The sequence below is a fragment of the Macrosteles quadrilineatus genome, unplaced genomic scaffold (genome assembly GCF_028750875.1).
Source record: "Macrosteles quadrilineatus isolate MER2022 unplaced genomic scaffold, UCM_ALF_1.0 Scaffold_13__1_contigs__length_4303367, whole genome shotgun sequence".
In the NCBI taxonomy this organism is placed as follows: Eukaryota; Metazoa; Arthropoda; class Insecta; order Hemiptera; family Cicadellidae; genus Macrosteles; species Macrosteles quadrilineatus.
In genome coordinates, this window is record NW_026542606.1 from 1,559,782 (window position 1) to 1,576,102 (window position 16,321).

The 16,321-nt window shown below is 33.4% G+C and overlaps 1 protein-coding gene across 2 annotated transcripts in view; it reads right to left on the minus strand.

Moving 5' to 3' along the window:
• Window positions 1-332: 332 nt before the first annotated feature.
• LOC129004958 (uncharacterized) overlaps window positions 333-16,321 on the minus strand; it is a 120,112-nt gene continuing 104,123 nt past the window's right edge. Inside the window, exons 12-14 of one of the 2 annotated variants that reach the window (XM_054433684.1) lie at window positions 15,636-15,730; window positions 7,285-7,460; window positions 333-448 (exon numbers count right to left, since the gene is read on the minus strand). In XM_054433684.1, coding sequence (XP_054289659.1) covers window positions 7,286-7,460; window positions 15,636-15,730 — 270 coding nt within the window. In that variant the 3' untranslated portion in view covers window positions 333-448; window position 7,285. The remainder of the gene's footprint in view (window positions 449-7,284; window positions 7,461-15,635; window positions 15,731-16,321) is intronic. The other variant, XM_054433686.1, reaches the window with a different exon arrangement.

The window sequence follows — 16,321 nt, forward strand, 5'->3', positions numbered from 1 at the left end:
CTTTTGTAATATGTAAAGCCTTGCGAGTTAACAGTATAAGTAAAAATATATGTTTCAAGAGTGTTATTAGACATATTTTGATTACTTTCAGAATATTCTTGTAACATTTCAAACATTTTCTACCACTAATGTGTGTGATGAACACTTGCACATTTCTTCAATAATTTATCATGAAATTGTTTCTACAAGTAGTTAAAGCTTTATAAATAAACTATTCCGGGTTAAAACAATTTGCAACACTTACAACAATCTTACACTTGTAACTTAGCTTAGGAAATATAGCCTATTATTATCACATCATACACTGCGCTTTTAGTAATCCCAACTTACAAGACAAAATCCAATTTTTGACTGTAATAATTTTTCAATTCTAGCCTGGATGATGAATCTTCTTTTTTGCTTCAGCACGATTCACATAATCTTCTTAATTGTTTTGTTCATAATCAATCTAAAAATACAACATCTTTTTAAACAGAGGCACAATAAATTTATTTGATTTTATCAACAGATCATTTTAACATAACTTAACTCTTCCCGGTTGGGAAACTTGTGGCTGTAGATGTGCCGATTCTGCAGACAGCTGGTTAGTGATTGTTCAGTAACAAGCTGGTTTGTGCCACTTTGGCACTACTTTCCTGCGCTCTGCAGAATCACTGTGACCTTGTACCAACTATGCTTCACAACTTAAACTTGCATTTTTAATTTAACTGAAACATCTTTCTTCAGGGCATAAATCTTCCAATTTACCATACAAGGTTCCTTTTCAAATAAAATCTTGCCCAATAAATAATTTATTAAGACTTTTTATCCATTATTTATAATCTGTTGTAATATTTTGAAAGAAGAGTTGAAGATTTATCTGCCATTTTAATTTAAATGCACAACCAGGTAGCAGAAATAACTGTTTTAGTAAGAAAATATTTTATGCACTACAGTGCACTATTTTTACCCAACTTAAAGTAAAGAAGTATGGCCCGCAGACCCCTACTTAAAATTCACAAAAACACCCCATTTGCCTCTAAGAGCTACAAAACAAAAGCTAAATGAACTTGAATTAGAACTAAAGCTCTCAAACATCAAGGAAATAAATAGGGAAATATAGACTAAAACAGAACAAATCTAAATAACGTGCAGAAAAATACCACTCTACTAACTCATCTGTAGTGAACTCAACTTATTTACAACTAAGCTTAAAGTAATTTTATTTAACCCTTGAGGAGGCGCTTCACCAGTAAAACAGGAGCGGGCGCATGCAGAGTTTTATTCCGCAACACTAAATAACATAAATTTTACCCATTTTACTTGTTTTTATAACGAAATATAATATGTAAATGTTGAATAACCTAATCATAAACCTAGTTTCTTTGTTCATAACATTCTTATATATTAAAACGTGACAGGGTTTTTTTATTTCACGATTCTGAATCAACCACTCGACGGATTTTCATGATTTTTGTGTTGAAAGAAAGATAAATTTGAGAACTAGGGAATGTCGAAGCCATAATTTTAATTTAGGGACCCAGTTTTTTACAAATTAAGTTTTAATTTTTGAAAATTCTAGCAGCCGACGCTTAAGTTCTAAATTAGCTTTTGGTATATAATATAATTTGCTTAACATAACAGCGTTTGTGGCACAAATTCAGCATTTGGATAAAAATTTAAAGACATACTTAGGGTTGACTTATTTATCCTATGTGTAATTCTATAGGCCTAATGATTGATACGTTTATTTATTTGGTAGATTATTTAAATATACATAGTAAAATACTAGACGTTCAAAATTATTTTTTAAAGCAGTCTTTAAAGTCTTAAGTTTGTTTTAGTGGAATATCATTTGTTTTAACTCACAGCTGGTTGAATACAAAAATATTCTATATAACTATGAGGTTAGTTTCGTTACTCTGTGATTTGTCATTGATTATAGGAAATAAGTAATTTGATTATATAACCATTGCTGTATACAAATCGGAAGCTCACGAGTCTTTAAATGAAAGCTTTTGCAAATTATTGTGACGCAGGGCCCCATAATTTCCCCGCGTCTGGGCAATTATCCCGCCACCGGGGATAACTTCTGTACCTAGGAGTACCTGGTTGACGAGAGTCTACAGTAGTCAGTCGTCAGTCGCCACGGGGAGCTTGTAGAAGACGGTCCATGGACGCGACGGGAGTGTCGGGTCGAGATGGTAACATGATTTGGGGTTGCCGGAGACCACAGGTCTAAATATAGTAAAGGAGGGTCCGAAGTAGAGCGTTAATTGATTAATATTTTGTGTGAGTTTTATTGATGATACGTTAAGTTGTTTTTTCTTGGTTTTGTGTCAAATTAAAGTTTGTTTTGAGCAACTGAGCGTCTCTTCACTTCAGTCCACCCCACGCCCCGAAGGGATAAAAGGTAAAACAAATATTTAATCTCATTGTAAGCCAAGCGAGTAGCTAAGGGGGGTGTGACAAGCTGGTGGAGGCGCCGGGTATTCCTGAGGTGTTTAGAATGTTTAGATCCTGAGACGGAATACGGACAGGTATATAAAAGAAAAATGGTTTGTAAGAGATAGAAGGAGTTTATTTTAAGGTCATTTGAATTAGAATTTAAGTAACAATGGTGGATGAAGGTCATTCTTGGTACCGGTAGGGAGGGGCAGTATATAGCCATTATCTTTTAAATTTGTAATATAAATTTGAGTTTTGTAGTTAAAAAGTAAGATAAATTGTGTTGAGTTTTGTTACTGCTGATATCAATTAGAGTGACTTATACCCAGGTCAAACTCCTTGAGAATGACTGCAATCTCCATCTCCTAGTAAATAGCTAATAGTGTAGTCTGTAGCTTTTGCCCACTCAATTTCTGGTGACTTTGAGGACGAAAGACAGATGAGTAGAGGTGTTGCTCTTGCCTTCAGAAAGAAATTTGGCCGACCTTTACGTTCAGAGTGCCTAAACAGCCATGTTACTCTCCAGAACAAGCAAGGTGCCGCAATTTATGGGCTTGTGACCAAGGATATTTATAGGAGTAAACCCACAGTCATGGACTATAACCTAGCTTTCAAGAAATTCACAGAGGAATTCAAAAAGAAAAACTGCAAAAGACTTCTTTGTTCTCCATTGGGCTGTGTGAGGGACAAAATATCACTAAATATTTTCTCCAAAAATATAGTGGATTTCCACTACATCACTGGGGCAAGGGTGGAAATAATTGCTCAGAAGGAGAAACCAACAAAAGTGCTAAAGAATGGGCTAGAATATGAAACATTTTTAGCTATGCTACGGAGCTGCATCACAAGAGAGATGAATTTAAGAGTTCCTGCGAGCCTACCTGAAGATGCTCAGACTCTATCTCAGAAGAGTGTCAAAATAGCAAGTACACCTGTTGCTGTTCTACATGACCACCCATCTAAGGAACAAGTGAACTGTAGTAATGTCATAATAGACCATAAATCACCTACATCACTTGAGCACAAAAACTCTGAAGATTGCCAGACACTTACTGGAATGTCATCTGATTCCCTTTTCCATGGATTCAAAACTCCTGACAAAAGTAAAGCTCGAGAATTTATGAGGAGACTACGCTCAATCGAAGAAAATTTCATAGGAACAAGAACTGAAACTGATAATGTAAATAATAAGTTAATTAATCATAAGAAGTATTTTTTAAGAAACAAAAAACCAAAACAAACACTAATTTAGCACCTGTTTCAAAAGCCAGTAAGAGTAAGAAATTATATATTTTCCATCAAAACATACAATGTTTAAGTAGCAGAATTGATTCTTTAGAAATCACAATTGATGAAATTAAACCAGATGTTGTTATTTTATCAGAGCACAAATTAACATTAACTGAAATTGAAAATTTTGAATTGATTGGCTATAATACTGTGAGTTATTATGTAAGGAATGTGAATCAAGGAGGCGGGGTATTAATTTTAGTTAAAAAAGAAATTCGATGTAAAAAACTAACTAATTCATTAATAGATAATTTAAACACAGATAAGATTTTTGAATCTTGTACAGTCGAATTAGAATTGAACAATGTTAAGGTTATTGTAGCTGGCATTTATAGAACTCCTTCAAGAAATATTGCTGGTTTTCTAGAAAACCTGGACAAACTTTTATGTTTTCTATCAAGTTTTAATACTAATTTATGCATTGGAGGAGATTTTAATATTGATGTATTGACCGATGATTGTAAAAAAATTGATTTTGTTAGTTTACTTAAGACACATAACATGTATTACACAGTAAATATTCCTACTAGAATAACTGATAGTTGTGAATCGGCAATAGATAACTTTGTTACAAATATTAATAAGACATATGTAAGGGTAATTTGTCTTGTAACTGCACTCTCTGACCACGATGGACAAATTCTTGAATTGGATAATGTCAAAAATACAAATAAAAATATAAGGCTGTGGGAAATGAAACGTTGTTTTAAAAAACCAAATATTGAAAACTTTGTGAATGATTTGACAAATGAAAATTGGGACAAACTATATCAAACACCAATTGATAACAAATTTTCATATTTTTATAATTTTGATAAAAACTTTCCAAAAATAAATGTTAGAAGTAACCCCCAAAGAAAAAATTAGATTGATTGGGAAATAAAACATGAACGGACTAAGCTCATAGATAACTATAGACAAAAAAGGAGAAATAAAAATGTTTGTGTAAAAAAAAACTTAAAAATGCAAAAAAGGAAATACAGAAATCTTGTAATACAAAAGAAAAAGCAATATTTTGAAAACATAATAAATAAATCAGATAACCCTACAAAATCTATTTGGCAATTGATCAAAAAGGAACTGTACAGTAGCAAGGATCAATCAAAAACAGAGCTATTTTTAAACCACGAAGGTAAATGTGTCACTGATCCTTATAAAGTAGTCAACATATTGAATAATTTGTATGCTGACCTTGTAGAGAATATAATTATTCCTGAAATTAAAATGAATAAGAGAATAATAAATAGACCAATAACAGATGCAGTATTAACTAATCATACTTTTAGGTTCAAAACCATTTCAGAAGAGGAGTTGATTCAAATAATAAATTCAATCAAAAGCAAATGGTCCTCTGGGTGTGATGATATCCCAACAAAAATAATTAAAGATGCTAAGTGGGCAATTCTCAAACCACTTCTTCATGTTATAAATGCATGCCTCATTTCAGGTGTTTTTCCTTCTCAGTTAAAAATATCCAAAATAATTCCATTATATAAAAAAGGAAACAAAAATGAACCGTCTAATTATAGGCCTCTTTCAATTCTACCCTCTTTGTCAAAATTCTTTGAAAAATGCATGTTATTACAATTGACAGAATATTTGGAAAATAATAATTTGTTATTTTCCAATCACACTGAACAGCATGGTTTTAGGCAAAAAAAATCCACTGTAACAGCTATAATAGCCTTTGTTGAAAATGTGATTAACAAACTGGATGAAGGTAACCAAGCAGTAGCTGCTTTTTTAGATTTAACAAAGGCTTTTGATAGTGTTTCCCATTCACTTTTATTAAAAAAAATAACTTTCTTTGGTATATCTGGCAAAGAATTAGCTTTGTTGGAATCTTATTTAACAGATCGCCAAAAATATGTAGAAATATCACACATTGAAAATAATAAAGCTTTTAAAATCAATTCAAAAACCAGATCTATTAATTATTCTGTACCACAAGGTTCTGTCCTTGGACCATTTTTGTTTCTTTGCTATTTGGGAAAGTTGCCAAACTGTCTACATACACTTACAGCTAATAACAATTTCAGTATTTTTGCCGATGATATTAATTTAACAATCTCTGACCGAAATATTAATAAAGTTTTTTCTGAAATTGGCACTGCAATCAATATAATTAATGACCAACTAAATAGCTTAAATTTATTAATTAATAAAAATAAAACAAAAATTATTAAATTTTCTTGCAGGAAGTCAAAATCTATTACTTCAACAGCGCCACCTTTCAACCTTTGTGAAAATACTAATTTTTTAGGTTTAGCGTTGGACTGTACTCTTAATTGGACAGGTCACGTTAATAAAGTCTGCTCTAAAATAAGTTCTGGGATCTTTGCTATAAAGAGACTGTCAAATTTCTGTGATTTGAAAACAATTAAATCGGTTTATTATTCAGTAATTCATTCACACATAACATATGGCATTGAAGTCTATGGAGCTACTTCAAATTTTAACATGAATAGAATTTTATATTGGCAAGAAAAAGCATTAAGAACTATGTTAAAACTAAAATATGACACTCCTTGTAAAACTTATTTTTCAGAATTAGGGATAATGACAGTTTACAGCCTTTATATTTTTAACACTATTCTCTATATAAAGAACATAATTGGCACATTATCAAAAAATCTCGACAAACATGAATATAATACTAGACGAAGACATGATTTTCAAATTACAAAACATAACAAAGAGTTTTTTAAAAAGAAGCCAAGCTATAATGGGATTATCTTTTTTAACAGCCTACCAATTTCAATTAAAAATAAAATAACCTCTGGCAATTTTAAAAATGTTTTAAAATCTTTTCTAATTGAAGGTGCATTTTATAGTTTTAATGAATTCCATACAAAAACTAAGCAACACTATGTTAGTCTTTAAGTTTAGTAATAGTTTTATATTGACGCCATTTATGTATACATATTGTATATAAAAATGAATAAAGATGATTTTGATTTGATTTGATTTGATACAATAATGTTGTTCTGAACCACACGTTATTCATTAGTGTTGATTGAGTTATTTAAGTTTAATTTGTGTTGATTTTGATTCTGAGTAGTATATTTGGTCGATATTTTTGTGTTTATAAACTAAATAATACATTTAAACATGTTTATAATTTTGTATGTATAAAATATACACGCAGTTTGACAATAGCGCATGAGAAAATAAACTTTGCGCTAAGGACTTACGCGATAGGGCGCACGTGGAGTAAACCTCTGCAAACTGACACCGCGTCACTGAATTGCAACTGACAACAAAATGAGGAAGAATTCGGGGGTAAAAATAGCTTAGGGGCATTCCCAGGATGACGTGCGTGAAGTGTAGAGCTGGACACGATGCCGACACCCATTATGCATATTTATATTAACAAAAACTACAAGCGCCCGCTCGAGGGTTAATGATACATCACTAAAACAACTTTTCTGAATTTTAGATAAGTACGAGGATTGTATATAAATGGTATCTATCAAGATACCATCAGCTCCCCATTGTTCAGCATCTAAAATTTTATATTTTATGAATGTAAATATAAATAAATGATGATACATAAACTTGTCTCACCTTACAACAAGACAATGCTATGGTCCCTCTCCAGACGACGCTTGGCCTTCAGTGCTACCACCCCCATGAGATCTGAGGGAGCAGGCAATCCTGCCAACACAGCGCCACTACAAGGCTGGTGGTAGAACACCTGCATTCCTCCACAGTTGTAGCCGAAAGTTATACTGTCGTTTGCTCTGTAGACATGTCCCATTTATTAACTCAATATTGTAAAAATAATATCCAAGAGGTGAATTCAAAATCTTTGACTAATCAAAATATTGAAATGAAATGAAAAAGATACAATACTACGTTATTGCCAAGAAATGAAATAAGTTGACAATGTCACAAAAAACTTAAGTACTTTTACTTGAAGTAAAATACAAAATACATTTACAGTACTTAAAATTTTAATACATTCAGAAAGTGAAAATTATTTTTTTAACTAACATGTTGAACGTCCTTTGTCCAAGGTTGGCGACATTTGTAACGTTCTTAATGCAGTTTCCCATGCTTTGCATTAGCAATAGGGGGGGGGGGGGGGGGAGCGGGAAGAGGAAAATGTTCTTAAATTTACAGTATGAAATGGTTACACATATAATATTGATTTTAGACACTGTAATGACTCAAAAACCAATGTTTACAAATATATTCATTAGGCCTAATTAAATTCTAAACTAAATCTTGTTATATTTTTAATATCTATTCATGTTCATTGTTAATATTACTAAAACCATATTGTCTCAACATATATATAAATATACAGGGTGGTAAAAAAGTCCCTGGACAGTAAAATATTTTAAAAAATAATGCAGATAGAGCTACAATACTTGGTACAAAGTTACAGGGCATAAAACTCTATTTTAACACATATTCAGTGATCCAATAACTCTTCAGGGGGACGGCCCACAAGGAGTCGGAAGAAAATCTTAAATGGAAGCATAGGTCAATATGCACATCAAATTAAAGGTCTTTTTTAGTAGAATACAATGCCACAAACCGCACTTCAAAAGGTTGACCCTGCACAAAATGACAGTTGTTCAAAGATTCATTTAATTTACATTGCTATTATACGCTTTATCCTCAGGGGGCACAGCCCTAGGAATCGGAAGAAAATTGTTAACGTAAGCATAGGTCGATATGCACATCAAATTAAAGGTCTTCACTAGTAGATTACGATGCCGTAAATTGAAGCTCAAAAGAATGCCTGAGTAAAAAATGGCAGTCGTTCAAAGATTCAAAATGGCGGATTCAAGAAATCTTTGAACATCTGCCATTTTGCGCAGGATCAACCTTTTGAAGTGCGGTTTGCGGCATTGTATTCTACTAAAGAAGACCTTTAATTTAATGTGCATATTGACCTATGCTTCCATTTAAGATTTTCTTCCGACTCCTTGTGGGCCGTCCCCCTGAAGAGTTATTGGATCACTGAATATGTGTTAAAATAGAGTTTTATGCCCTGTAACTTTGTACCAAGTATTGCAGCTCTATCTGCATTATTTCTTTTAATATTTAACTGTCCAGGGACTTTTTTACCACCCTGTATATATATATATATATATATATATATATATATATATTTTTTTTTAATCAAAATTTATTCATTGACTTATCAAATTATTTTTATTCAAAACAATTCCTCCATTTAAAATACAGTACATCTGGGTTCAAGATTATCACTAAAATTCAACCATGTTTTTATTTATGTGAACCCCATAATTTACAAAATTATTTACAACAATGAACAGTGACAGTGCAGTTAAGGCATCCAAGAAGAACATACAGAAACACAGTTGTGATAAATAAATTGTGAAATTATGAAATGAAGTATTGTCAAAATATCCAAATTAACTGAAGAAAGGAGGATTTAAGCCTATCCAGAAGAAAATTATTATTATAGAAGATTGGTGAGAACATTCCATTTATTATTAACTCAAACTATAGACATCTCCAGGATCCATTTTGGGACTAAAACTACCTCAATTTCATTAACAGTAACAAAAGAAAAGAAAATTAATAATCTTACTAAAATATTGTTTCAAAATTATTGTTCAATTTACATCCTTATTGTAGGTATTTTATAATAAATCTTTTGATTCACAGTCTAGACACGAATCCCACCCCCTGAAAAATTGTTGTAACCACTTATTTACCATTGAAAATTGTATTCAATAACATCTGTACCTCATCATTTCTATTATTAGTGTATGACAAAAATAAAATAACAACAACATATTTAGAGGTTTATTTCATCACAAAATTCAATTTTATAACTTAATTTAATCAAAGTCTGTTTTTTTTTTTTTTTTTTTTTTTTTAAAGTAAACCCTAGAAACTTATTTGCCAACTTAGTACGAAATATAGCAGATAGCCTACAGAAATGAAAAACTGTACTGATATGATTTAATTGTCAAAGATACACTGACTTATCCCTAGTTGGGTGTTGCATGTAAATTTGACGTAGGGCGAGTTATTTTTAGCGTCCACCCCCCCTCCCCAAAACCAATGCTACCCTCCTTCCAGCGGTGGTCTCAGCAGTCATTTGCCTTGTGATGGCTGCCTTGGTTTGGTCGTGGTGTATTCAGGCTGTCTAGTTTATTTCCATTTTCAAATTCAAGACTAATTCCTGACTTTTCAAGACTAATTCCAGATTTTTCAAGATAATTTTTTTTTCAACAAATAGTGAGTGTTGATACCAAAATGTAACAATTCTCGTTTCTTGATACCAATACCAATTTTTATTCATAGTTTAACCAAATTTTCTAAATAATTTGGTTGTAATACACACACCCTGTCTTTATGTCATAACGATTATTAAGATAATGGTTAAAAAAAAGACAAAATGCAGCAATGCAAAATTCTAAATAGCCAATTATGGTTTTTTTTATCATGAAATCTTCCAGGGACGTGTAGACATCACCATTGACTGCCGCGCTCACGGAAGCGTCATCGTCGTCGTCCCCGATCTCAGCAAAATCAGGAACATTTCCTGCGGCAGTTTAGACATCGTCGTCGTTTCAATACCCTTTGTGTATAGTAAAATGGCCGGCATTTCGTCAAATTTACGTATTGATACCCTTAGCGTCACACTGTATGACAATACATTACTGTATGCAATTCTTATGCACTTCAAACTTACGTATTGATACCCTTAGCATCATACTGTATTACAATGTCTTTCTCGAGTTTAAATTGTTTCACCTTGAAAAACCTACCTATATTTGAAGCCAACATGTAAAGAAGAATCTTACAACGTGTACTAAATAAATGTAATTGAAAGATTTCACTACCTTACACTGTTGACAAATATTCCAATTTTTAACTAAATCATCAATGTATTGTAAATCTAACATCAACCAACAACATATTTGTTATGGAACGTGTTAGGTTCACACAACACGTTTTACTTTTCTAGAGAGACCTCATGATCAATATGGTAGTGCTGTTTTTGCCAGGCCATACAATGACATCACCTCAGCTTCGCTGACTGAGAGGAACAATACTGAGATACTAATGGTCAGGACACCACAGTACAGTGTCATCTCTTTGTATAAGCCTCCCGAATCTTACAGAGCCCGATAATCTATGCAATGATGACATTAATTTCGTCTTGGGGGATTTTAATTGTCAGAGCATTGCTTGGGGATACAAAGAGACAAGTGAAAATGGGACAAAACTTGAAACCTAGGCTGAGGCAAATGACCTGCAGCTCATACACGATCCTAAGCTCCCTTGCTCCTTTAACAGCGGTAGATGGAAGAGGGGTTATAACCCTGACAACATCTTTTTGAGTAGCAGGATTGCCTCCCAGTGTGAAAAGTCTGTAAGTGATCCGATTCCCCGAACTCAACATAAACCTATAGTATGCACCGTTAGTGCTGTTGTTAAACCTTAAGTTGTTCCTCTAAGGCACAGGTTTAATTTCAAAAAGGCCAACTGGACGGGTTTTAGGGAGATCATTGACAGAGAAATCGCCAATATCCCTCCACAACCTGATATGTATGACTCCTTCGTTAAGCTTGTCCAGCAGGTCTCGAGAAAAATTATACCTAGAGGCTGTCGAACCCATTACATCGCAAGACTCTCTGAAGAGGCAAAGCCACTGCTAGAACGATACCAAGGTCTCTTTGACAATGATCCCTTTGCTGAGGACACACTTCTAGCACGTGAAGAGCTTATGTCAGTCATTGCCGAAAATCGCAAAACTAAGTGGTGTGATCTTGTGGAGAGTTTAGATATGCAGGGGAACAGCACCCGATCTACTTAGTTTGCCCGTCAGACCCAACATCACTGCCAGGCCATCAGGGTTTCCCAAAAGGAGGCAGGTATAGAAGTGGAACCCACCCGGATGAACCTATCCACCAGAGGTGGCGACACCCTTGACTCAATTGAGGTTCCGGGAAGAACCCCCCACACTCAAGATAACCATACCGTCCGTGATCAGAGACAGGGATTGGTTTGCATAAGTGCCTACAAACCTAGCCAACAGCTGATCGGGGATTCGGTCTAGTTATCGTCTGTTATCGTCAATCAACAAACACCAGTTTTAGGTTATGTCGCCGTTGTCCGTGATAAATACTTGTAAAATCGGTCGGTTTAACTTTGTACGGTGAAAAAGAGTGCCATTATGAATAAATATGTAGTTGTGGGTGTGTTTGTGTACTTCACTGTTATTAAAAGTAGGCCTACGTTCTTTGGCCCATAGCCCAAGCTATGGCCAACACATAGGCCTAGGAGTAGGATGTTGTGGATAAAAATCGGGTAAGTTATGGTGTTTGTTGACTATCAATACGTTTTTTTACCCCCCTCAAAATTTGGTACCTCACAGTGCAGACGTGACATCCGAGTTGAAAACACTTCATTAGACACATACATCAACATTGAATGGTAAAACTGTCTATTTAAGACTTTCGCACTGCCCTAGATGCCGGACTAATAGGCGTTTTTGCGCCAAAATAGGTGTTTTTATGAGATTTATATAGTTTCTTAACGTATTCTTTTGAGTAAAACATATCAAATTTGGTAATTTTGTAAAGCTGTTTAAATGTTCTACAATTTTTTTTTATTGGTGGTTTTTGATATATTGTATCAATAAAAGGTTAAAAACAAAAATAACACAAAAATATTTAAAAAAATACAGGTTTTTGCAAAATTACGAAAAATGTACTAAACATACAACAAATGTGTAAATGTAAAAGAGATAGCATTCAAACTTATCTTTCAAACAAAAAAAAGTTCATTCCGATCCAACAAATAATTTGCGAAATATACGCTTTAAAAAAATCAACGGCCACCATTATGATGTCGTCATAGCCGGAAAACGTGGGGGGTAGGAGGTAAACACCCAGGTTTTTTAAACTCCCTAGACATCAAACTAAAACGTTATGCAAGAATATTGAGTATACGCAAGTTTGCACACTAAAGTATAGCTAGCTGCTGGACTAATGGGTTTTTTTATGGGAAATTAACAGAATTTACAATAACTCTTGAACCATAATCTTTACAGCAATGTGGGGAGGGTTGCACTATGTTGTTAAGAATAAGGACCATCACATACTAATTTAAATCAAAACCGGCTTTTTTTTAAATATGATATTCTCTTATTTTGTGGGTTTTTATGGGAAAATAACATAATTTACAATAACTTTGAATCAAAGAATGTGACTAGTATGAAAAGTAATGTAGCAGAACACATGCTTAATGAGAATCATAAATTCACTAAAGTAGAAACAGATATGACAGTTTTGGACTATGGATCAAAAGGAAATAAATTAGATACAAAAGAAGAATATCATATATACTGCAGCTACAAGAATGATCCAACAAATATAATCAAAACGATGCAAGTTAAGAAACAAAATCCTATATATGAAAAAATTTTAAAATTAAAGAATATTTAACACAAACATCAAGAGGAGGATAAATTAAACAACCATAATAAAATTCTATATATATATATGACAAAATTCCATGACCAAAGATTATTTTACTATACATTTTAAGAAAAAAGAAAATCATATGTAAAGATCATCACATGATGTTTATTTGTTAATTAATTTGTTTGTGTTTGAAGTGAGGTTAAATGTTACTCTTTGTAAAGGTATTTACTCAGGGGAGGTATAGAAGAGGCTATGATGACAGCTGTGGGCTTCTTATTAGCTGAGGGAACGCCATTACCATAACAAAACCATCAGTAGTCATCGGCCTCGGTGGTCTAATGGTTAGCGTGCCGGGCTGATATGCTGAAGGTCCCGGGTTCAAATCCCGCTCGTGGCATTAACTTTTTGTCCAAGATTTTTTTTATTATCAGCAAGTTTGGTTGGTTTGGTTTTGGGTATGACAGTTTAATTTTATTATTAAGTCATTATAAAATTTTAGTAGAGCAATTTCTAGTTTTATTATTTTTATAACAGAATTATTTTTTCTATTAATAAACTTTTGTTATATTATTTCATTAACAGCAAGTTTGGTTAGTTCGGTTAGGTTATGATGGTTTAATTTTATAATTAAAAAATAATAAAATTGAATTTGAGGCATTTATAATTTTATTTTATGAACAGAACTATTTTTGCGATTAGTAAACCTTCTTTGCCAAAGTACTCTCTACTACAGCGCTGTTCACGGAGGAATTTTGAACTAATGCCTCATTCGTACCTCCCCTAAGTCAGACCCCTTTGTAAATGGCCTAAAGGTCGAAACATGTAGAGTTTTAAAAATAAAAATAATTTCAGGGTACTGAGTTAATATGCTTTCTTCATTATATATATATATATATGTGTGTGTCCGTCAGCACGATAACTCGAGCAAAAATGATCCGATTTTGATGAAATTTGGTACAAACGTGTAAACGTACGTTTATTCGAACGAGTTCGCGATCCAGCATGATCGGACCATGGGAACGGGGGTTTACGGGGGGTTTTATGGGGTAAAAATAGGTTTTTCCCATTTTTGACCCAAAAAACATAAAATTTAGCAATTTCTTTCCAAACCATCTTGTAGAGCTTAAAAAAACGAATAATTTAGTATATTGAAGCGTTATTATGCGCCTAATGGTTACGGAGAAAATTCAAAAAAATTGTAAATTTAAAATTCCCATGTTATTCTTATGGAGAATAAGTAAACTGTTGTAGTTTGCTTGTTTGTGAACATATTTTGATCAAATTTGGAAAATATTTTCATTTCTTACTAACTATTCACATTTAACAAAAAAAACAAAAAACAAAAAAACAGTTTTACCCTCCCTGATGCAGCAAACCTAAGTACTTGTTAAACTAATTCTATTTAAATCAAGAATAAATGTTATATTTTTAAGTAGACATTTCAGTGTGAATCCAATCAGTCAAATGGAAATTTGCTTAGTCTGCAGGTTTGCTGCGGCGGGGGTATTATTTTGTTATTTTATGGGTTTTTATGGGAAATCACCATTAAAAATTAAAATTTCTAAAAATGGAAAAACGCCTGGAGATATCATGGATTAGTACCTACATATCAAATTGGATTAGTACCTACATATCAAATTTTATTAAAATCGGACCACAGGTGTAGTCTGTAGCTCTGTACACATCCGCACATACAGACACAGACACACACACACACACACACACAGAGAAGTAAAAAGGTGGAAGTCGTTTTGAGAGGTTATCTTTACATACTTTTTGTTTTGTGATTTTGTTTGCTCAAATATTCAATAACACAAAAAATATAGGTAGTTCTTCACATGGGCAAAAAGTTTCTTTTCAACTTTTTGCTCATTTTCAGTGAAACTGGAGCTTGAGATGAGAAGAAGTCATTTTACGCCCTAGTGGTAAATTATAACTATTACACATCCAACAACTCATACAAATGTAATAGCCATCATACAATAATTATTAATAACATTTGACATGATAAAGTATGTTTGAAATTACATGATTGATCAAAGGAACTACTAGTCTTGATTCAAGTACTTTTAAACACTTGAATAATTACTCAACCCTCCAACATGATAGGAGTGGAATGTCTTCAATCTAAAGTTGAAGATTCAACTGATTCCAAAAGTTAAGGGAAACAAGTAAAGTCAGCAGTACAAATAAAATTTTTTCGGCACATACATTGTTACTGTAAAAATAACATCATCTGTGGTTAGACAGTGATCCTGTTAAAGTAGCTTATAAAAGGAACTTTCATTAAAGGGTATCAATCAAGGGGGGTATGCAATGTTATCAGTGCATTCAACGTTTAACCAGCAACAGCATGTATTTGTTTCAATATTGTTTTATTGCGTTGTTACACTTAAGCTCTGGAGCGTCAGAACTACCACTACCGTAAAGTAGGTACTCCTTCAGGTATGAGCTTCTTTCCACTACAACTAAAACTTAACACAAGAAACACACCTAACAATTGTCTCGGTGATGTCCGACCTGGTGTTGAACTGGTTATGAAGGTCGGTCAACAGCTCCAAGTCAGGTCCCGCCCACACACCACCTCGCTGTTAAACAATAATGCTCATTACTAGGGCAAATAAATTCAGGGCAAATAAATTCAATGTTGTATTCTAGCAACTAGCTTATAAGAAATGTTATCCCCTGTGCATTTTTTTGGGTTAGAATAGGACCGCAGCCTTCTGAGGCTTGTCGTAAGAGGTGACTAAAAGGGTGACTGACTCTGTCACTGGGTATTGTAGTGACAGCTGGTTTATTAATTGTATTTAATTGGTCAACACATGTTTGGAATCTATTGTTTGCGGGAACTCCTTCAATAAAATTTCCCATCGATGTTGACCATATGTGTTGAAATTTGTTCCAACCACTAGTATATATTAGGCTACATCAGGTTAGACACCCACACTTTTTACCCCGTAATCAAAACATGTAGCTCTTTTACGTTGTGTCTTCTGTTGTAGTTTTGTGTTTTCGTTCGCTGAACTGTCCATTGCCTTCCAAGTCTGGCCACTTAGGCTTCAATGATTCGTCTGAAATAGGAACAGTGATCCTGGTTTTCCTATAAAAAAGGAGCTCAGCAGACTGTAACCGCAGCTTAGTGGAGTAGAACGATATGCTAATAAGTCCTCATAAGGATC